This window comes from Apiospora aurea, assembly GCF_038362705.1.
Source record: "Apiospora aurea strain CBS 24483 chromosome Unknown utg000008l_segment0_segment0, whole genome shotgun sequence".
Taxonomy (NCBI): domain Eukaryota; kingdom Fungi; phylum Ascomycota; class Sordariomycetes; order Amphisphaeriales; family Apiosporaceae; genus Apiospora; species Apiospora aurea.
The window spans coordinates 3,909,629-3,933,494 of NW_027117395.1; the positions used below are offsets into that span (position 1 = coordinate 3,909,629).

Genomic DNA, 23,866 nt, shown 5'->3' on the forward strand with positions numbered 1-23,866 from the left:
GGCATCCTGCCAATACAGTCTAGCATCGAGGGCCTGTTGTCAAAGCAAAAGGTTTAGCAGGTATTCCGCTGCACCTTCTGCCTCGCCGACATAGCCGATGTACATGTCGGGTCGCACAAGGACAGTGAACGAGTCCCCAGCAGCCACCAGGTCGGACGCGTAGGTCGTCGGACAGCTGCCGGCGCTGTCGTCTTGGCCGCCCCCAAACGCACCCACCTCGGCCGCGCTAACCAAGGCCAACATATCCGCAGCGTGCCGGAACCGTTGAAACGCATGTAGACCGTTTGATGCACCACCGATGGCCAGGATCTGGAACCGGCCATAGCGGGCCAACGAGTAAAGCCGCCGCTGCTGCTGCAGTTGGTCGTCGGCCAATCTCCGGCTGGCCAGGGTCAGATCGGGACATCGCCTGCCTGCCTTCCAGATGCCCCGTTCCGAGTCTACTATCAGGCGAGATCCAAGCGCGCTGTAGGCCACGCCCATGCCTGTACACATGTGCAGATGGAGATTAGATTTGTCAAGCGTTAGTCAAGATGGGGAGGACGGAGGCGCTGACCAGTAATATACCCCGCGTTTTTCTCAATGGTCGCAACGTATTGCTTGGCAGTGTGCATCGTATCACGCACGAGCCGGGCTGCGACGTTGATAACGTCCTGGGCCACCGTCCGTCGTTCGAGGTCGTACGTACTGACCACACCTCCCCGGTCAGCCCCAGCGCCTTCCTCCTCCCCTCTGCAGGCCAGCGCGAGGCGCCAGACTAGACCGAAGGCGTCCGCGATCCCTGTGTTGAGGCCCTGGCCGCCGTTGACTGAGTGCACATGCGCCGCGTCCCCTGCCAGCACAATCCGGCCCTTGCCCTCTTTGGTTACGAACGCCGATGCGATCCGCTCCCGAACTGGCATCGGACGGGGGTTAGCATCCACACTAAGCAGCGACAAGCACGAGCACCGTGCACCCACTACCACCCCAGACTTAATCAGACGACCAGGAGAAAGAAGTTGCCGGCTTACCTTCAAAGGTGCTAAACCACTCCGTCCGCACAAAGTCCACCCGATAGGGCGCCAAATGCTGCCGAATCGACGCCTCGGCCTTTTCCTGGGTGACATCGCCATCCAGCAAGACATAGAACCGCGACATGCCCCTCTCGCGCGGAATCCACGAGACGCGCGACTGGCCATTCAGCTGGAACGTGATGATTTCCGAGCAGACTGGGAAGTCCGTATCGAGGAAGGCGTCCAGGACCGCCCAGATCATTTCCGGTTTCGTGCCCTGAAAGCCGATGCCCAGGCCTTGGCGCACGCCCGACCTGGCCCCGTCGGCGCCAATGGCGTACTTGGCGCGCGTGGAACGGCCAGCCTCTGTGGTCACGGTCACGCCGTCGTCGTCTTCGTGGATGGAGGCGACCCGCTCGCCGAAGCGGACAGGGGTGTCGAGCTGGTGCAGCAGCGCCTTCTCGACTTCGGGCTGGCCTATCATCAGGAAGTTCTTGTGGTGGCAGTGGTCGAGGCTGGTCCACCACTTGCTCTGCCGGGACTTGAAGTCTCCCTCGGCGAAGGTCGAGCTGGCTGTCGGTCATGTAGCATGTAAGTCGACGTAGCCCCGCATGTGGGTGGGTGTGTTACACCCACCCTTCCTCCAGGGTAGTAAAGACTCACTATTGCATTCGATCCCTTTTGGTCGTAACTCCTTGAGCGTCCCCGCCACTTCGAGGTACTGCTGCGTCCTGGCGTTCAAGGCGTCGGCGCGGCCGACTTGTAATGACGACGGCTTCTCGTCTGGGATTCGGTCAAGGTCAACAGATGTTTCTTCTAAGAGCGAGCAAGGTTATGCATGGCCATACCTATGACGCAAACCGAGAGGCCCAGCTGCCGAGCCAAGACGGCAGAGAGCAGCCCTGTTGGACCACCTATTTGCGCATTAGCAGACATATCTCGGAAGGTTTGGTGGACTGGAGCATTGTAGGCTTACCGCCAACTATGGCAATGTCAACGCATTCAGGGGCTTGTGAACCCATGATTCTATCTCTCGAGGATGGTGTTTCTGACACGATCAGGTGTCCTCCTTGCGCACTAGGCAAAGCAGAACGGATGGAAATCAGTACGATATTTAATAAGCGATCCGTCACACCATGGTACACAGACTGGGCACTTGCGTGTGGGTATGCATGTAACTTAGACACATGCATGAACCTCTGTAAGCTGTATAGTGTCTCCACCCGAGGCCGGCAATGCCTCTGCCGTGATCCTTGAGTCTCGGCATGCATGGCCCATACGTATCCCAACCACTCCTTTCTCAAGAAAATTTGAACGGGGTGTGGCCGCCTGCTGCACCGGCTCTTACGGCTAGGATTCTTGTAGTATCGCGCAGGGGCTGTAGTATGATCACGCACTCGCAAGGATTGGTCCCCATCTGGGACGACACCAACCTTATTAAACAGAAAGTCACCACCCTCCCCTACGGATCGGGAATGCTTAAGCCTTACAGGGAATATAGATAGCGACAGCAATAAAGCTGCAGGCTCAGCGGAAGGTCGAACCTGCGTTCCTCTTTTGACAACGCATGATCTGCCTTAAGCTACATTGTCTTAGTGAAGGCCTCAAGCGAGCCGAAATCAGATCTTCATGTCGACTACCACGCTAACCACCATCCCAGCCACGGTGGAACACCATGTCCTCCAGCATACCCCGAGCCTGGTTTCGGAGCGTAGCCACGAAAAGCCCGCTGTCCCAGGCAACGATACGGCCTCCAGAATACTTGCTATTATAGAGCGGTACCGGCTGCTACGCCCCGGCCAGTCGGACATCTCCTCCGAGAGCAATGCGAGGTTGTCGGAGAAAATCGCCGCCAGCGTTTCGGCCGGGCAACCGATTCGCATGTGCCTCCCGGCCTTCCCCTTCAAGTCTCCCAACACTTTAACAAAGGTACTGGGACGGCTGCCGGACAAGGCCGAGGAGTTCGCACTCGCCCACCTCCACGGCATGTGCGCCGCGATTCAGGATATCTACAGTCCCGGGGCCAAGCTCACCGTCATCTCGGATGGGCTTGTATACAATGGTGAGTGCTTCGCTTCCACCGTGAGCCCTTACAATATCTCTGTCCCTCCAGCTTCCCCTCGTCTTTTGGTTCTTCCCTTTTAGTTTCCGTTCTTTCTTCACTTCTTCAGTGTGCCGCCCCCGAGCAGTGATATAGCGGATCATTAACCGAATGAACTAGACCTGCTCGGCGTCTCAGACCGCGATGTCTGGGCCTACGGCACCGCCCTGCGACAGATGAGCGCCGAGAAGGGCTTCTCCCGGCATATCGGCTTCGCGCGCCTCAAGGACGTGGTGCAGATCCAGGCGGACCTGCCCGACGAGCTGGACGAGATCGTCTACGTCTGCAACGCGAGCAACTTCCGCCACGCCTTCCTGGCCGCATTCGGCGACGAGCGGCTGGACGTCTCGTGCCGGATCAAGGAGGACGACGATACGTGCATGACGTATCGGGGCTACATCCGGTTCCTGTCGACGGACTTGCAAAATGTCTACCCGACGGGGCCGGGGCGGTCCAAGTCCCAGTACAAGAAGGGTGTACAATATATCGCCAAGATGATGCTGAAGAGGGGTGATGTAGGTGTTACTCTTTTTTTTTTTTTTTTTTTTCTTTTTCTTTCTTCCTTTTTTTTCCTTTTTTCCCCTATTGTTTTGCTATGCCCAGCTCCCGCTGACATCAAGATTCGATAGGCATTCGCACGCGCCGTGAAAGAAAACTTCTCAGACCAGCTGCGGCTCTCCATCCACCCCTCAACGTTTGAAAACAAGATATCCATCAACCTACTGCCAACGGACACCTCCTTTACCACCCCGTGGCACTGCACCATCGCCTTCTGGCTCGACGGGACCGCGACGACAGGCCACCGGGAACTGTTCGAGCACGACGACGCCTGGGAGTTGGTCCACGAGAACGGGCGCCCCAGCTTCTTCCGCGAGCGTTCGGATCTGTATTCGCTGGTGCGCGGCAAAGAAGAGGACGACGACCATCAGTGCTCCGTCTCCGTGAGTCCGATCTATCCGGCGGGCTTGCTGGTCCGACCGGCGGACGACGGCAGCAGCCGTCGTCTATCGATAGTCGACATCGACGCCCAAAGGCTACGGAACCTGTCGGAGCGCAACTCCCCCGTGGTATTCCGGGGCTTCGCCGGGACGACGGACCGCGACCGCTTCGTCGCCAAAGCGCACGAGCTCGGCGTGCCGACGCCGTGGAAGTTCGGGCTCGTCCTCGAGGTCAAGGACGAGGACGCGAGCACGCAGGGGCTCAACAACGTCCTGTCGGCGGAGTGGATGCCGTGGCATTACGACGGACTGTTCAAGACGGAGACGCGGACCAATCCCGCCGACGGGTCCGAGACGGTGGTTTCGATACCTCCGAAGTAAGTTGCGCCCGACATATGACCTTGGACTAACTGCTGCTGCGTCCTCCCGTTACCGGCACCTTGATTCGTCACCGAAAACACCCCCGCTGACAGAAGGCTGCAGATTCCAGATGTTCACCTCCATCGACCCCTCCCCCAAAGACACCGGCTACACCCTCTTCGCTTCCTCCGCCCTAATCACCAAGTACCTCCCCCGTCTCTCCCCCTCTCGAGTCCCTGCGCCCCCTCAAATGGACCGTCCGAACCGGCGGCTTCGGCGGCCTGCAACTGACCAACCTGCCGCTGTTCGCGGACCACCCGACGACGGGGCGTCCGTGCCTCCGGTTTCACGAGCCCTGGCCCCAGTCGCGGACGCGGTTCCAGCCGACATCGATCACGATCCAGGACCGCGAGCCCGAGGCGAGCGAGCGGATCTGCGCGGGCCTTGCGGAGCTGCTGCATGATCGGCGCGTGGCGTACTACCACGCCTGGGAGAAAGGGGACTTACTGGTTAGTGATAATATCCTGGCACTGCATACGAGGAGCGACTTTACGGCCGGTTGCAGCAGGGAGTTGTGGCGCATTCATTTCGATTGAGAACGACAGATAGAATGCGCGGATAGCTCAAACGTGCGAGTTACATCGGCATGGGCGTCGTGAAGTCGCAGTAGCGTTCCATGGTGTGGAGGTTTACCAGCGATGTATTTACCAAAGCCTGGGGATGGCATCTGTTGGACGTCTTCCCGGCAGTAGGCTTCGGGCCTCTGTCTGCCCATGTTTTTCCCGCGTCCGGATTCATAGTGAGTAGGTGGATTTTACTGTACTTGATGGGATGTTTGATACTGAAGGGCTTTGGAGGCATATATAAAATGTTCTATTATGCAAATCCATTCAAGCTGGGCTCAACTGGCAGGATTATACGAGTTGGACGGGTGAAATGTCCCGGAGAGGTGTCGGTGATATTTTACAATAATAACAGTGACCCCGGATTAATTCCACGCTTTCAAATCTGTCACGCATCACAGTCGTCCCGGGCCCTCCCCCTCTGTACCGCAGTATTGTACCCCCAGTCCGCCCTCGACAGCCCCCCGTCCTCGTCGCCATTCGCAGCCGACGACTCCCGGACCGTGACCTGGTGCAGTACCGCGATGCCGTTCCCGTTGGCGGCGACGAACTCGGGCTCGCCGGGCCGGATACTCGACGACACCGAGGCCGCGTCCTGCCCGTGCCGCAGAATGTGCTCGTCGCTCTCCCAGGCGGCCACGCTCGAGGTGCCTAGGCTCTTCTCCGACACCTTGCCCGCCCGCGAGGAGATGCTCGTGAAATGGCCGTGTCCGCTCTTCGGATTCTTCGTCTTCGTACTCAGCTCTTGCAGCTGGAACGCCCCCTTCCGGTTCTGCGACTTGGACATGCTGGCCGCCCCTCCCGTCCCGGTCCGGTCCGCGCTGCGGGCGCTGCGCGAGCGCGAGGAGCCGGTGACCCAGTTCTTGGTCCACTTGTAGGCGTGGAGGATGGCGCGGATCTTGGGGTGGATGAAGGGCATGTTGGTCACGACGATGGCGACGAAGGTCTCGCGGACGGCCCAGCGGGAGCCCGCGGCGGCGCCGTCGGGGCCGGACTAGATGGAGATAGATGTCAGGAGGAGGGTGAGAAGGGGGAAAGGGGAATAGTACGTACATTGAGAATGACATTGGCACGGATGCTACCGGCAATACCTATAAACAGTCCGCCGCTGAACAGAGCCATCAGGGGAAGACGCTTGCGGAGCCCGATGTTTACCTGCCATAGTAACTAGAAAACGAGGCACGCATTGCTTGTGGTTAGTGGACTGATTTACTCTTGGCGGATGTTGTCTTGTAGAGAGAGATGGTCGGTAATCTTACCGGCAAAGGAATTGAGAGCAAATACGCATCAGTCAGCACGTTCAAGATGACAACCACTAGCACATAGACGCTCGATCTGGTCGGCTGGCACAGGTCTGCGTTTCGATAAGAATCGTCAGTACTGTAATCGGCGAAGACACGGATATATACGGAACGGGTAGACAAGGTAGGCAGGCGACTTACTTCCCGGGTCGGGGTAGATTTGCCAGAATTTATGAAACGGTTGGCATGACAGTAGGATAGACAAGGCCACAATCAGGTACGTGCCGCCGAGCAGGTAATAAGCAATGTTGATGAGGAGTCTTGATTTCTTGATGGTTGTTCGCTCACTTTTGTGTTTCCGGGACGCGTTAGTAATCTGCGAATGTGGCAGCCTAGAGGACAAGCACCTACAATAGCCTCTTGTAAGAAGTTGCAAGACACAGTTTCAGCGACCAAAGGATCAAGGCATAGAAAGACCACCCTAGGACCTGGATCTTGGATCCCCACACGCGCTTGTAGAACTCGGTCGAGTTTGGGTCGAGGCGGGCACGTTGTTCGTCCGTCACTACACGAAGAAGGTTGGATGTCAGTAATTGGTCACGGTTTAGCAGGTAGGGCTGTGAGAGACGTGGGCTTGGCATAGACTCGATGACGGCTTAGAGCATCGGAAAGCTTACTTACTGTAACTGTTGGTAAGACCGTCAAACAGGGCACCCACCAAGTATGCAGCTATTGTCTCGGCAATGAAGACAAGCTGCAGCGAAATGCATGATTAGCAAAGCATCCTAGCGTACCAAAGGGCCGGAAAGTAGCCCATGGTGGTTTGTGACAAAAGCTGTTATGTGTCAAGTTGCTAGGAAAGGAGGATAGCTTACCCCAGTTATGCAGACCAAGTAGTCGTCAAATGCGAAGTTGCGAATGCCCACCATCTCCCAGCGCACCCATATTCGGAGGCCGATGATCCAGATGCCCAGGCTCAGGAGGATCCAGGCTTCATTCTCTTGTGAGCCCATGGTCTCGTTCCCAGCCCTGAGGCTTTCAGATGCCACCAATGATGTCCTCGTCGGGAATCGGGGTGGTGGGTTTGTTTCTGTCAGGGTCCTGTGCGGACTTGTTAGCACTTGTTACGCAATGCGATACAATCAATGCAAGACAGGAGTGAGTATGTAATAGTGAAGCACGAGAAGCAAAGAAAGAAGGAAAAGAGAGAACAAAGTGAAGGGGGGAAAAGGGCCGGCGCATGACATTCTTTTGTTTGAACCAAGACACCGGCTCTTGTGAGTCAAACACACCAGCGTCCGATCTGCCGGGCGTAACTACTTTGACAGGCGGGTGAGGCGTAGCCAATTCCTCCCCTCTGACGACAGGCATAGACAGCCGGCTATTGGAAAATATTAGTTCGCGCCCTAGAACGCATATAGGGTCAGGATACGCTCCCATGGCTGCAACGAACCAACAACCGCCGTTTTGCTTCTGGTCACAACACGACAATCAGTAAGCTATAATGGTGCTAAGTGGTAGCGTAGGTTGATCATATAGTGATCATCTGCGAAGTTACGTTGCGTTGCGAATGGGCTAAAGCAGGCCTAGCAAGGGTCTTCACTCGAGGAAGAAATACACTCTCGCGAGACTGTCCCGAACGAGTCTCGTGTTATCGGCAGTCCCGCCGGAAACATACTAGCGTTTTCAGCCCGGCGAGGCGTGCGGGTCCCAACTGCCTTATCGCCTCCATTAGCACCGAAGATCATGGGGCGTTTTATGGGCTATAAACTAGCCGGCCGGGTTTCCAGCTCTTACAGCCGCTGAGCCGAGCTGCAAAGGTGGATACATATAGCCCCTAGCCCTGAGCCCACGTTGATGAGTAAGGCTAAACCGAGAACTGTCTTGGGGGCGGGGCTGTTGGAGACTGGTGTGACTGGAGACTGGGCTTGGCAGGGAGAACCAGGTCATAATTCAGGGACCGAGAGGTTTGGTTGGGGTTCAGCCACGGGACATTAATAACCGAGCCAGCGACCGACCAGTTACTGCAGCACATGGCATTATGTATACCCCGTTCACCGTCGCCCCCCTCCCGTAAGCACTAAATCTGCTAGATCCGACCCTCAAGAGCGGGTCAAACCTATACGCGCTGTTCGTGATTGGATCTACGGATGGTTCGCCATGTCTTGGCGTCTGCGAGTCTACTCGACTTGCTGCAACTAGTCGGCGATTCAAAAAGGGGGCCCGACTTCTGAGACTACAGGAAAGAACGAACTTGGCCCTATTCTTGGGAAACAGCTCGGAAGGTGTCCAAGGCTAGCCGGCGCCGTCTCAGGGCACCACCTAAATCGAGTCCGACGACCTTAGGGCTATAGAACACAGGGTCTCTCTGCCACTAGCCCCCTAGCCCTATGCTGACGGCTAGTACTTTTACCCATACAGGCCCTAACGCCAAAACACCTGTAGCACTGCCGTTGGTCCATGGCACACACCAGACAGGCCAGGGTGGGGGAGCTTTATGCACCACCCCTCAATCTCCTTCAATTTGATGCATAGGGAGGACTGGGCGTACACCAGAAAAAGAAACTGGATTGCGAGTGACAGGCCCCACAAGATGGCCCCCGGTACGCCTACCCGGGTGCACCGATTGCGGACATAAAGTTGGCGAGATCCGGGTCGTGCAATCTGTACCTGATCGCTCTCCGTGTTCATGCTTCCGATACAAATCTTGTGCTTCGTTCTTTTTGACACTTCTGTATTGTTTGTAATCGAACCTGGACCCCTGACCAACACACCATGGCGACGTACGACTTCATTGTTGTGGGCAGTATGTCTTCTATGCCTACATATCCATATGGCTTTCCCGTACGTACCTTAAACTGACTGTTATTTGCTTCCAAGGTGGCCCTGCGGGCAGCGCCCTCGCCTCCTCCCTCTCCCGCACCGGCGCCAAGCCGTCGGTGCTGCTCCTCGAGGCGGGCGGGAAGAACTCGGACCCCAACCTCCGCGTGGACGGGAAGCGGTGGCTCACCTTCACCAACGAGGAGATGAACTGGGGCTTCAAGACGGCGCCGCAGGAGCACTGCGACGGCCGGACCATCGACTACTCGGGCGGCCGCGGCCTGGGCGGGAGCTCGGCTATCAACTTTGGCGTCTTCACCATTGGTGCGCGGGATGACTACGAGGAGTGGGCACGCGTGGCCGGTAACGATACCGCGTTTGGCTGGAATGCCAGTAAGTCTTTCACTCATCGGATTCAGAACTTATCATAAGAAGAGCATGGGCTCATCTTACTTATTATGAAAAAGTGCAAAAACGCTTCAAGCAGCTCGAGAACTTCAGCGAGAAGCGGCCGGCGCACGTGGCCGAGAAGTTCGCCAAGCCGGACATGGGGAACCACGGCACCCACGGCTCGCTCAAAGTTGGGTTCGCGGCCGAGTGGGAGGACGACGTGGTGCCGATGCTCGAGGTCTTCGAGAAGGGGGCTTCCCCATAAACCCCGATCACAACTCGGGCGACCCCATTGGCATGTCGGCGCTCATCAGCTCGGCACACAAAGGCAGGCGGTCGACGGCGCAGGACCTGTACGCCGACAAGCCCGAGAATCTGACCATTGTGACGTGCGAGAAGGTCCGGAAACTGCTTCTTGAGGGTCGCAAGGTCGTTGGTGTCGAGACCAAGGATACGAAATGTGAGTGAGAACCGGCGTGCCTGTTTGTCTTTGCTCGCTTGGGAGAGTAGTTTTGTATGCGGCTGACCCCATCTTAGACCATGCCAGCAAGGAAGTGATCATCTCTGCTGGTACCCTCAACTCACCCGCCATCCTTATGCACTCCGGCATTGGGCCCAAGAGCCAACTGGAACAGCACAACATCCCCGTCGTCCTCGACGTCCCCGCCGTCGGCCAAGGCCTCCGCGACCACAACTTCTGCCCCCTGGTCTACAGCCGCAGCGAGACCAGCACAGCCCGCAAAGCCTTCTACGGCGACCAGAAGACCATGGACGCCGCCCTGGAGCAGTGGAAGCAAGACGGCACGGGTCCCTGGTCCAAGTTTGCCTGCCAAGCCGGCATCGGTTTCTTCAAGCTGCCCGCGCTGCCGGCCCACCCGTCCTTCCGGGCCTTGCCCGCGTCGGAACAGGCGCTCCTCCAGAAGCCGACGGTGCCGCACTACGAGGTCTTCACCCACTTCCCCATGCACTGGTTCCTGCCCGCGTTCCCGCCCGAGAAGCTGAGCTACTCGTGCCTGCTCGTGTTTTTGTACAACGCCCAGGCCCGCGGCGAGGTCACGCTGCAGTCGGCCGACCCGGACGTGCCGCTCAAGTTCGACCCGCGCGTGCTGAGCGAGGAGTTCGACCGGACCGCGGCCGTCATGGCGCTGCGCGATATCCTGGATCGGGTCGTCAAGAGCGAGGAGTACCAGAAGGACACGGTCGAGGCGATGGCGGTACCGACAGGCGATAGCGATGAGGAGCTGCTGGCTTATTGGAAGTACGTATTTGCACTTTGTGATGCCAAACCCGTTTCGAGACACGAGCGCAGGAAAGCTAACAGTGCAATAGGAAAACCATTTCATCGTCGTGGCACATGACGGGCACCCTAAAGATGGGCCCCGCCGGCGGCGCTCCTGATGCCGTAGTGGACCCGGACTTCCGCGTCGTCGGAATTGAGGGGCTACGGGTGGCCGACATGTCGGTGGCGCCCGTGTTGATCAGCGGGCACATCCAAGCGGCGGCCTACGCGACAGGCTTGACGTGTGCTGAGAAAGTAATCCAACATCACGGGCTAAACGCTTAGTTGGATGGTCGCGTGACCGGCTCTTTGGTGGGGAGATGGATCTCGTAGAATCGATAAATGCCTGCAGTGTGTTTTAGCGGAATGGTTTTGGACTAGAGAAACCCACAGTCAGCTTTGATGGACATACCAATATTTGACAACGGACGATTCTGAATCACTCTTTTCAATGACGTGTACCTACTCTAAGCTGGTATCAGTTATCTCGCCAGTTTCCCTGTGCGCTTGTAATGGGAGTCGACAGTGGCGGTTGAAAGGGTCGAATATAGGGGCAACACTCGCTAGACTTGAGGTGAGCCGCCGTTGTGGCTGCGTATTCATCGCTCCCTCCGTAGGATGGAGAGAGATTATAGTGCTTATCTACTTCTCCGGGCCACGTGCAGATATGGTGTGGGATATCTGACGTATAGCAAGCTTACATGCTTACCCAAACGGCTGGAGGTTTGTAGTTTATCCCTGTGAGTGCGATTCATAAGATGCAACCCCTATCGGCTGCCCCCCCTCAAATGACCCCTCCAGATTTCAGATGATTCTAGAGCCCCTGAGCAATAACAACAGTATATAAAGGGGTCAAATCTTACTCGTCTATCAATTGAAGTAGATCAATCTCTTCCTCTTTTTTTCCTCTTTTCACCACTACCAATATAACCAAAGAAGCTCGCATTGCCTAAGCGGTCCAGGCCGTGCTGGCCGGCGGAAGCATTAACCGTGCGGCCAAAGACCACAACATTAACAGGGGTACCCTTCGTAACCGACTCAGGGGTCAACATTTAAAAAAAGAGCAGGATAAAACTCGGCAGTTATTCACCCCTATAAAAGAGACTTTTTTAGCTAAATAGGCCTTTTTCCAGGCCAGCCTAGGCTACGTACCAACGTACCGGCTGTTTCGCATATACGCTCAGCGTATCCTCCTTATAAAAAGAGTCGATCACTTTATCGACAAACGATGGGTGCACCGTTTTTTAAAACGTCATCCAGCCTTTAGGGCCGTGCGTGCCAAAGCGATAGATTTTCGGCGTTTCGTATATATATTAAACGGGGCTATGCGAGAGTTTTTTAATCGGTTTAATACTACTATTATTAATAGTATACCCCCTCGATTTAAATTTAACGCCGATAAAATAAAAATTGCGATAATAATAAGGAAAAATATTATAATAATCGGCCCTGCCGCTTATTAAAGTCTAATACGGAACGACTCGGCTAATCGCGAATAGGTAATTATTTTAAAGTATATTAATACTGTTAATAATATCTTGCCGCTTTTAATTATATTTAAAAGCTAATCGGTCTAATAATAATAGTTCCCTTAAAAGGAGGATAAAGTTAATTACGAGTATAAAAACTAAGCCTTTAAAGCGTTACTAAAAAGATAGACTTTTAATTCTATAGCCTTAAAATAGCTAAAAAAATCTTTATTCCCTTAATTAAGCCTAATAACTTTAATTAATAAAGGCTTTTAATTCTGGATAAATATAGAAGTTATATCGATAATAATTTTATATTAACAGCGTTAAAAGCTAAAGTATAGCTCTTTTATTTATTATTATATAATTCTTATATACTTTAGCCTCTAGATATTAATTATTTTAAGGTTTTAAAAAAAAAGGTTCCGAAAGGAGCTCGACCTAGTATACGCCGTTATTAATAATAGTTACGTTAAAAAAGGGGACTTCCTTCGAGCCTGGGTTAAAATATATAAAATAGCCTTTACCTTTAAAATTATCGCTGATAAATAAGTAGTAATTGGTATCTACCCCTTTAATATCGATAAGTCGATAAATAATAAGCTCTATCGCACTAATATAGTGCGAGCTATCGATAAGGCCATCGCCGCCGAGGATGCACGCCAGCCGGCCGAACCGAAGGCTGAAAGGATCGAGACGCCTAAAAATAGCCGGCAGGTTAAAAATTTAGGGGCTGCGATGCTTGGTGTAAAGGTTACCACCGGTGATTTAATTAAAAGGTTGCTGTGGAAAAAGCTCGGCAAGAGTGTTAATAATTTAACGGCTCGGGTCGGCCGGTTGGAGCAGGAGAAAGCCGGTCTAGAGGTAGATTTAAAGAAAACAAAGGCTTAGAAGAGGAGGAAGATCGATAAGGACCCTAATAAGGGCTTTATATATATACTAAACATTAAAGAGGTTTAAGAGGACGTTAAAAAAGGAAGGCTAAGGAAGAGGCCGAAAAGGCCGAAAAGGCGCGCCGATAAAGTGGTGGAAAGTAATATAAATCGAGCTAGTGGTAAGGGTGATTCTATTGTAGTACGCACCAGCCGAAACAGGCCTTAAAATGCAGTGTGCGTTGTTCAATTGACCTATCTATTGCTGATGTTGTTGATTTTTACATCTATTTTAGGTATGTCATTTGAGGGGGGGCAGCCGATAGGGGTTGCATCTTACCTCCTTTCCTGGCTGGTGCTCACAGGAATAAATTTTACCCTTGTTACTCTCATATGATGCCAAGCAGATCATCTGGGAAGAAAATACTACTGATATAGTCAAAGATGTGTAGCAGACGAGCTCATTGCCCCCTTTGTTAACCTAGTTCAGCATTCAGCCAGCTATGCCAAGTATTACACCTGATGTCGTGAACCTCGTGTGGCCAAAGAATTTGAAAACTCTTCATGTACTTCAAAGAGCTTCAGGGTGTTTTCCATCGTATCTCCCAGGTAGGTAGGTAATACGCAGTTGCCAAGGCTACGGCCGTAGTTCAGTGTTTATAAATATTGGGCAAATGCCCCCAGATGCTGGAACTTGTCAAGCAAACCTCAAAGCATCATTGCAATAACCACACTTTAAGCCAAATCGGCCCTCATCCTACATCAATTGTTCGTTCTTTCTTCAAGATGGCACCGGATTCCTTTCGAACCCCAGGAGTAGCCGTTCTCATCGGATCCGGTCAGTATTACCCATCCCCCAAACAACGCATTTAGATCCATAATGCTAAGCATCCGTTCAGCGAGCGGGATTGGAAAAGCCACTGCACTTGCATACGCGCGCAACGGTGCCCGCGGACTCATCCTAGCTGACTTCAACGAGCCCGGGGTCCAAAAGACTGCGGCGCAGGCCAAGCAGGAGGCAACCCACGAGGACTTTGCTGTTCTCACGCTGCGCGTGGACGTGCGGGACTACGTCAGCGTCGAGAACGTCTTCGAGGAGGGTATCAAGAAGTTTGGGCGGATCGACTACAGTGTGACCGCGGCTGGTGTAAGTCCAGGCACGAGAGCACACATACGATGTGATCCCCATCGTACACGGCTTTACTTGGCATCAATCAGACATACGGCTAATTCCTATCGCAAATCACAGATCTTCGTAGGCCAGGGTTTTCTCGCCGACAACCCTCTCGACCTTTACGATGACGTCCAGGAGACCAACGCCAAGGGGGTTCTGCACCACACCAAGGCCGCCATCCGCGTCATGCTGAAGCAGGAACCGCTGGTGATTCAAGATGTGGACCGCGCCCGTATCATTGGCCGCGGTGCCATTGTCAACATCTGCTCCATCGCTGGGCTCGTGTCCGTACCCGGCAACATCGAGTACGTGGCGTCCAAGTTCGCAGCGGTTGGCATTACCAAAACAGCAGGTATGCACTCGCAGGTTCTTTATATACATACCGTTGCAACTTTCTTTTGTTTAGGGTTTGGTCCTACAAGCGGTCGTATTGATCAGTTTATGTTGCCGTTTCTCTTACCCCGTACCAACGAGAACCCAGGTCGACTGACCCTTATGGGACTACCAGCAGGCGAGTACGGCAGCTCCCAGATCCGCATCAACGCCGTCTGTCCGGGGGCCATCGAAACGCCCTTGCTTGAGCGGGCTCTCGCTCTTGCGCCAGAATCGAGGACCGCCTTCACCAACGGCGCCTCGCTCAAGCGCGTGGGGGATGTGGAGGAGGTGGCGGACGCCATCCTGTTCCTCACGAGCAATGCGGGCAGCTTCCTCCACGGCAGTTCTATGACGGTCGATGGCGGATATGCCAACAACGGACCGATCTAAGGGGACTATCATGGATGCCCGATCTATTACCCTCCACAACACAAGGCCTGAGACTGCGGTCTTATCCATAGAAATGTAATATATTTGAGACAAGTATTGCGTCGATCCGGTGTTACGCCGACTGGCATTGCGGCTTGGCAGAACTATATATCTATCTCATCAACCAATGATTTCGGATAGTTATCCCCTTCATGGCGACAACGCCGCCCCACTATATCGTGTCGTCCCGTATAGATTAGAGAATAACCAATGCCGTGGTATAATGTTTATCCAATTAGTAGCATGATACCTATTCTTATTAAACAATACGATTACTATATAATTAGGCCAGTTAATTACTTGTAGTAGATACTTACTTATCTATGTTATACCGAGGACAGCGTTGTCGCCATTAAGGGTATAGTTGAGTCCAACTTAATCGCTTAATACGAGTACCTTTATATGACGTCTCTGATAGGTCAAGTTCGACTCTCGCATTGGTTTGAAAGCGCGAAAACTCAAGTTGCTCGGGCATTTCATGCAATGCCGCCAAGGGGAGTTAAACTATGCTGCGCAGCCCAACTTGCAGTATTTAGCGTTCGGGACTAACGATGTTCCGCTGTGTTTCGACGATATCCATGTACTGGTCCATGCTCTGATGAACAAACTTTGCTCCTTGTTTGGGGATCAAGCCACTTCTCTTCCTGAACAACATAGGATTGTTAATCGTGACCATGACCGGCGACGATATTCAAAAGGCGGAAGAAACCCGCATACGGGGGAACAAATTATACAAAACGGGCAAGTTGAGTGACGGTATGTCGCCCCGCATCAATTGACCGAAGACTGTCGACCCGACTCTGACTCCGACTCTGGCTCAAAGCAATCCAGGCTTACACCGAGGCCTGCGAACTGGACAATTCGATTTACTTGCCGGTATCCAATCTGTCTGCCGCCTATTATGAAGTTGGCAAGTATCGCGAGTCCATCGTCTCCGCGAAAAAGGCGTTGCAGATGATCGCGGAGACACCCGAGTCTGACACGGCAAAGCAGAAGCTTCTCGTCAGGATCGCCAAAAGCTTTCTTTACTTGCAGGACTTGGAGACAATTGAGCTCATTGTGGACACGATAGAGTCGGAAAGTGAGCGCGCCAACCTGCGGTGTTTAATTGAAAGGATTCATGATTTGCAAGGAGTCGACGACATCGGCAGGTCAGGGTTGAGATTGGGCCTTATGAAGCTTCCCAGTTATATACCATAGATGTGAGTTCATGATATTCCGGCATCGTCCCGCATACACTAACTATACAGGCATGACGAGGCAGAATACTTCTGCGTTGGGCATGACATCCCAAAGTCACAGCTTGCGAGAGACTTATTAATTCGAAATCTGAAGCCGGACGAGCCTGCATCCATCCTTTTCTGCGGCATAGGAGACGCCCGCAATATGTTTCAGACGACCATTGAGCTCCCAGACGATCAAACCAGACGGCTCTATTTCACGGTTCTGGATCACAAGCCATCCGTGATTGCGAGAAATCTCATATTTTTCCACTTGTTTAACGAGGCCGCCATGGAGAAGGACGAAGAAAAGTCTCGTCTGCTATTCCGGATCCTAGCGTATCTGTTCACTGTGTCGATTATCCCACCATTCGCTTGGGAGAAGTTGCAGATGACAATCACGACGCTTTTGGATGACCTTGAAAGCGGCAATCAACCAATAGCGTGGGCCAACATTGGGAAAGAGGACATTAGACCGTTATGCCGCGTATTACGCCAATGGCAGCCAGTCCCCAAGGGGTCCTATTCGCCCAAGAACATACGCGGCTTGGTGGCTCGTGGCCAGCTTGTCAACGAAATTGATTCTTGGGGAAGCGATTGGAAATTTGACCATCAGTTCTTCAAATACTTTGGGACAGTCAAATTGCACCCTTCATAGGCAGAGAGGATCGAGCCACATCTGGCCGAGCCACTGAGGGCGTATTTGAACAAGACACAGGGAGGCAAGGCTCAGCTCAGCACTTATATCAACAATACGTGGAAGACGAACATCACAATGATCGACATTGACTGGGAGGACAAGAGGGGAGGGTTTGGCGAACCGGATATGAGTATGAACCCTCTCATGACTGCGGAGATGCTGTCTTCAGCCATGGCCAAAACCCAATATAGGAAGTACGTGATGAAAGGCAGCGTCGTCGAAGCCATTGTCAGGTACTTCGCGCTGGCGGGGTCTAGGTTTAGGGGCATGCACGAACGGCTCCAGGTCGAGGAGCGGATTCAGGAGATGGCTGATGCATTGGAGAGTATGAGATGCGACCTGCTCCAAAACCCAGAGCCTGGCAGCGACATCGTGCCTGGAGGCGGAGCCCAGCCTCCGAGGCGGTATCATGTCATTCACATGAGCAACATTCCGTGAGTCTCCCATGTCCCAAGACTGCGACAGTATATGCAGAAACCGAGCTGACGATCAAGGTAGTGATTACACTGGAGGGCCACTGACATCATTCTTATATGGCGTGCCCGGTTTATTAAATGTAAAGCACGTTTAGTCGTGCGTGGTAACTAGTAAACAGTGTTTAAATACGAAAACATATATACGTTAACGCTGGCTAGCCGTTCTTTTCGAGTATTAATAGCTATTGCGGCTAGATTCGACTTAAAACTAATCTAGTATAATACCGTGAACGCGTTTGTTAACGCTAAAATTAACAAGGACGTTTACATAAAACTACCTCCTAGCTATAAAAAAACAGTTATATTAACTAAGTTAAATAAAGCCTTATACGGGCTCCGAGAATCACTACTATTATAATAAAAAAAGTTTACTTAAACGCTCCTCGAGCTTAGTTTCGTTTAAATCCCCTATAAACCTTATTATTATTTAAAAAGGAATATATTAATTTTCTTTTATATCGACGATATCATTATAATATTTAAAGATTAAAAGAGGCATATAGTTAATTAAACGAGTATACTTTTAAAGGAGTATTATTAGTTTACGGGCGGTAATAAACTGTAATAGTTCCTCGGAATTAATATTATTCGAAACCGCGCTAAAGGATTATTATTATTATTATTATTATTATTATTATTATTAATAGTACGCCGTATGCCGAAGGCCTTCGGTACATCTACTTAGTTCCTCGTGTAATAAACCGTGCCGAAGCTGGACTAAAAATACACGCTGCTAATATCGTAAAATTTACCTTACGTGCTCAACGTTACTATGCTGGTTCTTACCCATCAGCCTAGTGACCCTTGTTTTAGGGCTTGAAAAGAGATTATCTAGGTTCGGGTGGTCCCCTAATCTCTATTATTAACTTATATAGCGGTAGTCGACCGGTCCGTAAAAGCTATTTTGCGATAACTTTCGCCGTATCTTTTTTTATAATAAGCGCCGCTAAATCGCGACGAGTTCGCAGCGGATTAGGTGTTAGTTGTTTTACTAACTGTTCTTATTTTCCTTCGAAGTCTTTGCAGTATAAGATCAGGTATTCGGCTGTTTCCCGTCCTTTACCGCAGTTATATAGCGGCGTCGGGACGTTTAGAACCCGACAGGTAAACAGGAACGATTTGAGCCTTATTCTTCCAGTGCGTGCTTGTATTAAAACCGATGCTTCGTATTTAAACATATCGTCGTAACGACGGCACGCTCCCCAGTTTAACGGCGACTCTATAACTAATTCGCGGCGGCCTCGCGTCGGAGTAACGGCATAAAACTATTTTTATTCCCATTTCTTTTTAAGCGCTTATTCGACCGTTTAATTATTTAATTATTATCTAGCTAACGTTAATTAAGCGTCGCTTAGCTATAAAATCGTGGGGGCTTCGCTAATAGCTTTTTAGGGTCTCCTTTATCTTTTTCTTTTTACGTTACGTTTTTTATTAATAATCTCTACCGCTTTTATATAAGCGCCGCGTAAAAATTATAGCTTCCCGGTAATCTCCGTGCGTATCTCGAAATTAATTACCCTCGCACTTAAATAAAAGTCGAAGGGGGGAACTACCGTTTTAATTTTTAAATAACATTAAAAAGTCGCCTTATATACCCCTATTACGGTCCGGAAATAAGAGTTTTAAACTATTATAAAGTTAAAGGTTAACCCTTTTTCGATATCGCCCACTTTATACCAAACCGACGCTCCGTACGCGAGTACGCTACGTATTACTTTCGTATAAAGCTCTTTTGCCTTTCGTACCAAATATCCCTAAACTAACGCTGCGAGCCTAGTAAAAGCTAATATCTAAGTTACCATTTTCGTTTTAATTTTTAAGATATAGTCTTTTTATTATAGTTTTCGATAAAACTAAACGCCGAAGAATTTCGTAAAAGTTACCGGCGTTATAACAGCGTTTTCAAGGCGTACCTACAGTATACAAGCTTCTCGCGCTTTAATAAAATAGATAAGCTCGCTTTTTTTAAGTTCGAACTCTATCCCTTTCGTACGTGCCCAGCGGTTATAAATTTCCCAGGCTTTTTTTAGGTTTCGGTAATTCGTAACGTAATCTAGCCCTACGGTAATAAAATTCGTATCATCCGCGAATCCGACGATAATAAGCTACTCGTATACTTTTAACTCTTCGTATAATGTAGCGATATAGAGAATAAAAAGGATCGGTGATAACGGGGAGTTTTACGGAATACTAGCGCGAAGCTGGATCCTTTTTAACGACTTGCCGTCGAAATGAAGGTAGACCGATCTGTCCGTAATAAAGCTTTCGACTTATCGGCAAACCCAATCCGGCAGTCCCTTTTCGCAAAGTATAATAATTAGTTTTTTATAATTAACTATATCGAAAACGTTTTTAATATCGAGCTAAAAAAGGAAAACGACGCTTTTTTATTACTACGTTATACGAACGACGTTAATAATTAATCGAATAATTAACTCGGTAAACCGCTACGTTCGGTTTTTTATCTAGCTTTTAGGTAAAAACGAGTACTTTTCGGTTATTTCGGTAATTCGCCGGTTTATAGCTATCTCTATTATTTTCCCGACCGTACTAAGTAATAAAATAGGTTTTTATCCACCAGGTGTTTACTTTTCGGTTACTGTTTTATTTGGCTTTGGGATCACGATAACCTTTGCCGTACGGAAACGTTTAGGGAAGTAGGCAAGCCGGAAGCTCGCTGTCGCCAAGTCGGCTAACGTCCGAAAAAGGGGTTCCCTATACGCTTTAAGGAAACTAGGAGGTAAAAAGTTTTCCCCTAAAGCCTTCTAGGGTCCCGTTTACTTAATAATATCTCTTATTTCTTTAACCGTTACCTCTACCTCGATAAGGGTAAGGCTAAGGGCGTAATTCGGTACGGTATTTAAATCCGTAAGGTCGGCTTCTAGGTTAAAAAAAAACCTCTCCGAAAAGAGCGTAGCTTTTTCGTCGTAGCTTCGCGCCTCGTTAACAGCTCTTTCGCTACGTCGTAATTTTAGGATTCCCGCTGTTTGTGGTGGCGTCCAGCTCTATAGTTGGGCTTATCGTTCGAGCGATTAAAGTGTTTTAAAATCGTAAAAAGCAGCGGCGATTACGTAGCGCCAACTTTTTGTTTTCGCTATTTAAACTATTCTCTCCAGGTCCGTTTTCGACTCGGTGTATTGGTTTTAAGTATATTGTAAGGGTATTGCGAGATAAGCTCGGTATCGTTATTTCGTTATAGTTTACGCTTTTTAAACCTCCGGTAACCATTAAGGCGTACTTTTATTAGTATAAGGGGTCTTTTTTAAAGCTGCTATATCGGCAATTTTTTATAAGTCGTTTATAAAGTTATTAATAGTTTAATCTAGCTTTTCCGAGTTTATTAGCTCGGCGATATCGGTTAAACGTGCTCCGGTTTCCGCCCGTGCCAGCCCCCTTATTTAATATCGTTTAGTTTTATCCCTCTACTTTCGTTTTATTATCTCGTAACGAGTTAGCTTTTTAGTTCAACGCGGATAATTTATACCCTGTAGTTAAAACCTTTTAAACCAGGGTTTTTTTTATATAAAATTATCGTTCCTCGTGTTACCCAGGCTAGGTCTAGCGTAGAATCTTTTTATCTGTAGCGTTGTTTCGTGATTTTTTTATATAGCGTGGCTAGCTTTAAGTTTTATTAGTTCGTAAAGGTAAGAAGGTTATTTATTCCGTACGATTTCTTGCTATGTACGTTCCAGAGCGGATAGTGTATATTAAAGTTTCCGACGAGCAAGTATCGCCCGGGGTACGAGGTCGTATCGAAGTCGTTTAGAAGGCTCCGCTATCGAGAAATTTCTTAAATTAGCGAATATATAAATTATATAGTAAAGCGGCCACTTTTTCCTTTCGGTATTGTAACGGTAGCCTAATCGGGACCTACCTTAGTTTTTAGTTTAGTAATATCGAAGCGTTTATATATATAAATAGCCGCTCGGCTTTCGCCGTAAATTATTTAATACTTAACTATTTTTAAGTAGTACGCGGTCTGCGTGCGAGGGTTTGTTTATATTTTTTATAGTGCTAATATATCGTATTTTTTTAGTTGGTTAAGGTAAGTACCGTTGTTGTTTTTAATACTACGACGTTTTAGTATGTTATTCGTAAGCTTATAATTATAAGATTATAATAGTGTTCTACGTTAATAGGGGAGCGACGATACCGCGCCGGCTTTGCGAGCGTGTTTTTTTACTTTGGCTGCTCGTTATCGAATCGAATCGCGGGCGGCTTTTTTTCCGCGAGATTACTGTATACCTTTTTTTATCGCTAGTAAAGAGCGTCGTCGGTAGTAATAAACGCTTTATTCTTACCGAGCTGTCGCCGGTATTACGGACTTCGAACTAGCAAAGCCGGTAGGTATAAGCTTTTTTTACGCGTTTTTTTTATTAGATCGCTACGGGGTAGCCGCGATCTTACGCCGTGTGTTCCCTGCCGTAATTAATACAACGTTTCCTGCCTCGTAGTCCTTTCTAGGGGCACTCTTAGTCTCCTTTAGGGTGTGCTGCTGTAGAGTAGTAGTTATATCGCTGCTGCTTTCGATAATACTTAGCTACGTGGCCGTAGCCGTAGTAGCGGTAGTACTATTGGATGCGGAGGCTGGCGTTATACGGTTCGTAATTAAAGATCTCGGAATCCTATATTAAGCCGTTATCGTATAAGTCTTTCGCAGTTTAGACGGAGCTCGTATGCAGGATAAGGGAAACGTAGCGTACTTCGGGATTTTTTAGCAGGCTACGTTTATATTTCGAGATCTTTTTCGGGTTATATTTATTTACGAGTAAGCTACGTAGTAACGCGGCTTCGTTATGGGTATCCCGTAGCTTTTTCGCTAGGACTTTTTTCGCGATAACTACGAATTTTTTATAAATAAACTACGCGTTAATTCTAAAGGCGTTTAAAACCTATCTATTATTTTTTATATATTTTTTCGCTTCGTTTTTAAAAGTAAAAACGATATCGCCGCTAAGTAATTTTTTTATTACGATAGCCTCGCTATACTCGATTACTGTATTAACGTTCTATATAATATTTACTGGCCTTTTTTTTAAATATCGTTAAATTAATTTACGTTTTTAATTACTACTTCGCGGTTTCGGCGGGCTAGAACGATAATTTTTGGTTGTTAAGCAATAAGATCATTACTACGCAGCGTAAATATAATTTAAGCCTAAAATTTAGTTTATATAGCTTTAAAATTCTGCGTAGTTTAAACGATAGCTTCTTCGATTATTTTTCGCAATTCCCCGCGGGTTATTAGCGCGTTATTATCGTTATCGAGGTACGGTCGTAATTCGGTCGCTTCGGTACAAAATTCCCTAATTATTTAAAAAATCTTTTTACGCTTACTATTAAGGGCTATTAAATTAGCGATTAATTTCTCTAAATACTTTAATCTTTTTTTGATACCTCTTTTCGAGCCATTTTCGTTACTAGGACGCGTTTAAAGCGTTTAAGGTCCTTGGTTATACGCCGTGACGTTGCTTCGCGGGTAGTGCTAGCTCTACGCGAATCCGGCGCGATCAGTATCAATAACCATCGAATTATCTATCGGATCATCCATACCGTAGCGCCTTGGCTGCGTCCCCTCGATAAAGGTTCGGCTAGGTCAATTCGACCTCGTAGATTTAAATAATAAAGTTTATTTTCGATTATTCGATGGTTCGACCGAGTTATCGATCTTTTCCCTTTCCTCGTGCTGTGCGGTAAAAATATATCGCGCTAAAGGATATATCTAGCTATCACAAGCCGACTATATTAATAAGATTACGTAATTATTAAATTAATTACCGGAGCGGTTATTTCGAACTCTTATAGCTTAAAACGAGCTTTTACCTTTTAACGAACTTATACGGCTAAGCGAGGTTAACCTATACTAAAAAAAATCGGTTTAATTTTATATGCGGCAATTATTACTCGACTAGATATCGCATTTACCGCCTCTCGCTTATCTAGATTTAGTATAAATCCTAAACCGTTATATTATATTATAATAAACCGAGTCTTTTAATACTTTTACTCTATAAAGCATCTCGTATTATAACTAAAAGGATCCGATAACTTTATCGTGGTAAGCGACGTTTCTTTCGCCGATAATTCACTAAACCGAAAAAGCTTATAAACGTATACCATGAAACTGTTTAACGGCACTATTAATTAACGAATAAATAAATAAAAGACCGTAACTATTTCTATAACGGAAACGAAGTTACTTTTCCTTGTTTAAACTATTAAAAAAGGGTATTTTATTTCTAAACTATTAAAAAAATTAGGAGTAAGGCTAAATACTTAAAAAATTCGCCTGGAATGCGATAATTCATAAATAATACGGCTAATTTAAAATGAAGTTACGGTTTTAAATACTCGCTTAAAGCATGTGGATATCTATAATTACTAGCTAAGGTAAGAGGTTCGTGCTG

General features: G+C 49.2%; 6 protein-coding genes across 6 annotated transcripts; 4 read left to right on the forward strand and 2 right to left on the reverse strand.

Annotated features, from left to right (window-relative positions):
• Positions 1 to 39: 39 nt before the first annotated feature.
• On the reverse strand, positions 40 to 2,014 carry PG986_012680 (FAD monooxygenase; the record flags this gene model as incomplete). Its single annotated transcript, XM_066848902.1, has 6 exons — positions 40 to 485; positions 557 to 895; positions 1,011 to 1,565; positions 1,656 to 1,775; positions 1,841 to 1,906; positions 1,969 to 2,014. 6 exons carry the CDS (start codon positions 2,012 to 2,014, stop codon positions 40 to 42), a joined length of 1,572 nt encoding a protein of 523 aa, XP_066695598.1.
• A 607-nt stretch (positions 2,015 to 2,621) lies between these two features.
• On the forward strand, positions 2,622 to 4,987 carry PG986_012681 (uncharacterized protein; the record flags this gene model as incomplete). The annotated part of the gene is made up of 5 exons (XM_066848903.1): positions 2,622 to 3,054; positions 3,214 to 3,608; positions 3,723 to 4,408; positions 4,553 to 4,595; positions 4,625 to 4,987. The coding sequence occupies 5 exons, from the start codon at positions 2,622 to 2,624 to the stop codon at positions 4,985 to 4,987; spliced, it is 1,920 nt and encodes a 639-aa protein (XP_066695599.1).
• A 415-nt stretch (positions 4,988 to 5,402) lies between these two features.
• On the reverse strand, positions 5,403 to 7,268 carry PG986_012682 (uncharacterized protein; the record flags this gene model as incomplete). The annotated part of the gene is made up of 7 exons (XM_066848904.1): positions 5,403 to 6,008; positions 6,068 to 6,181; positions 6,274 to 6,368; positions 6,457 to 6,602; positions 6,667 to 6,820; positions 6,937 to 7,009; positions 7,131 to 7,268. 7 exons carry the CDS (start codon positions 7,266 to 7,268, stop codon positions 5,403 to 5,405), a joined length of 1,326 nt encoding a protein of 441 aa, XP_066695600.1.
• A 1,762-nt stretch (positions 7,269 to 9,030) lies between these two features.
• Positions 9,031 to 11,029, forward strand: PG986_012683 (uncharacterized protein; the record flags this gene model as incomplete). Its single annotated transcript, XM_066848905.1, has 5 exons — positions 9,031 to 9,061; positions 9,136 to 9,468; positions 9,563 to 9,925; positions 10,003 to 10,723; positions 10,795 to 11,029. 5 exons carry the CDS (start codon positions 9,031 to 9,033, stop codon positions 11,027 to 11,029), a joined length of 1,683 nt encoding a protein of 560 aa, XP_066695601.1.
• A 2,842-nt stretch (positions 11,030 to 13,871) lies between these two features.
• On the forward strand, positions 13,872 to 15,024 carry PG986_012684 (oxidoreductase; the record flags this gene model as incomplete). The annotated part of the gene is made up of 4 exons (XM_066848906.1): positions 13,872 to 13,923; positions 13,985 to 14,232; positions 14,335 to 14,611; positions 14,666 to 15,024. 4 exons carry the CDS (start codon positions 13,872 to 13,874, stop codon positions 15,022 to 15,024), a joined length of 936 nt encoding a protein of 311 aa, XP_066695602.1.
• Positions 15,025 to 15,737: 713 nt separating this feature from the next.
• On the forward strand, positions 15,738 to 17,421 carry PG986_012685 (uncharacterized protein; the record flags this gene model as incomplete). The annotated part of the gene is made up of 4 exons (XM_066848907.1): positions 15,738 to 15,819; positions 15,887 to 16,214; positions 16,314 to 16,770; positions 16,942 to 17,421. The coding sequence occupies 4 exons, from the start codon at positions 15,738 to 15,740 to the stop codon at positions 17,419 to 17,421; spliced, it is 1,347 nt and encodes a 448-aa protein (XP_066695603.1).
• Between the last annotated feature and the right edge of the window lie 6,445 nt (positions 17,422 to 23,866).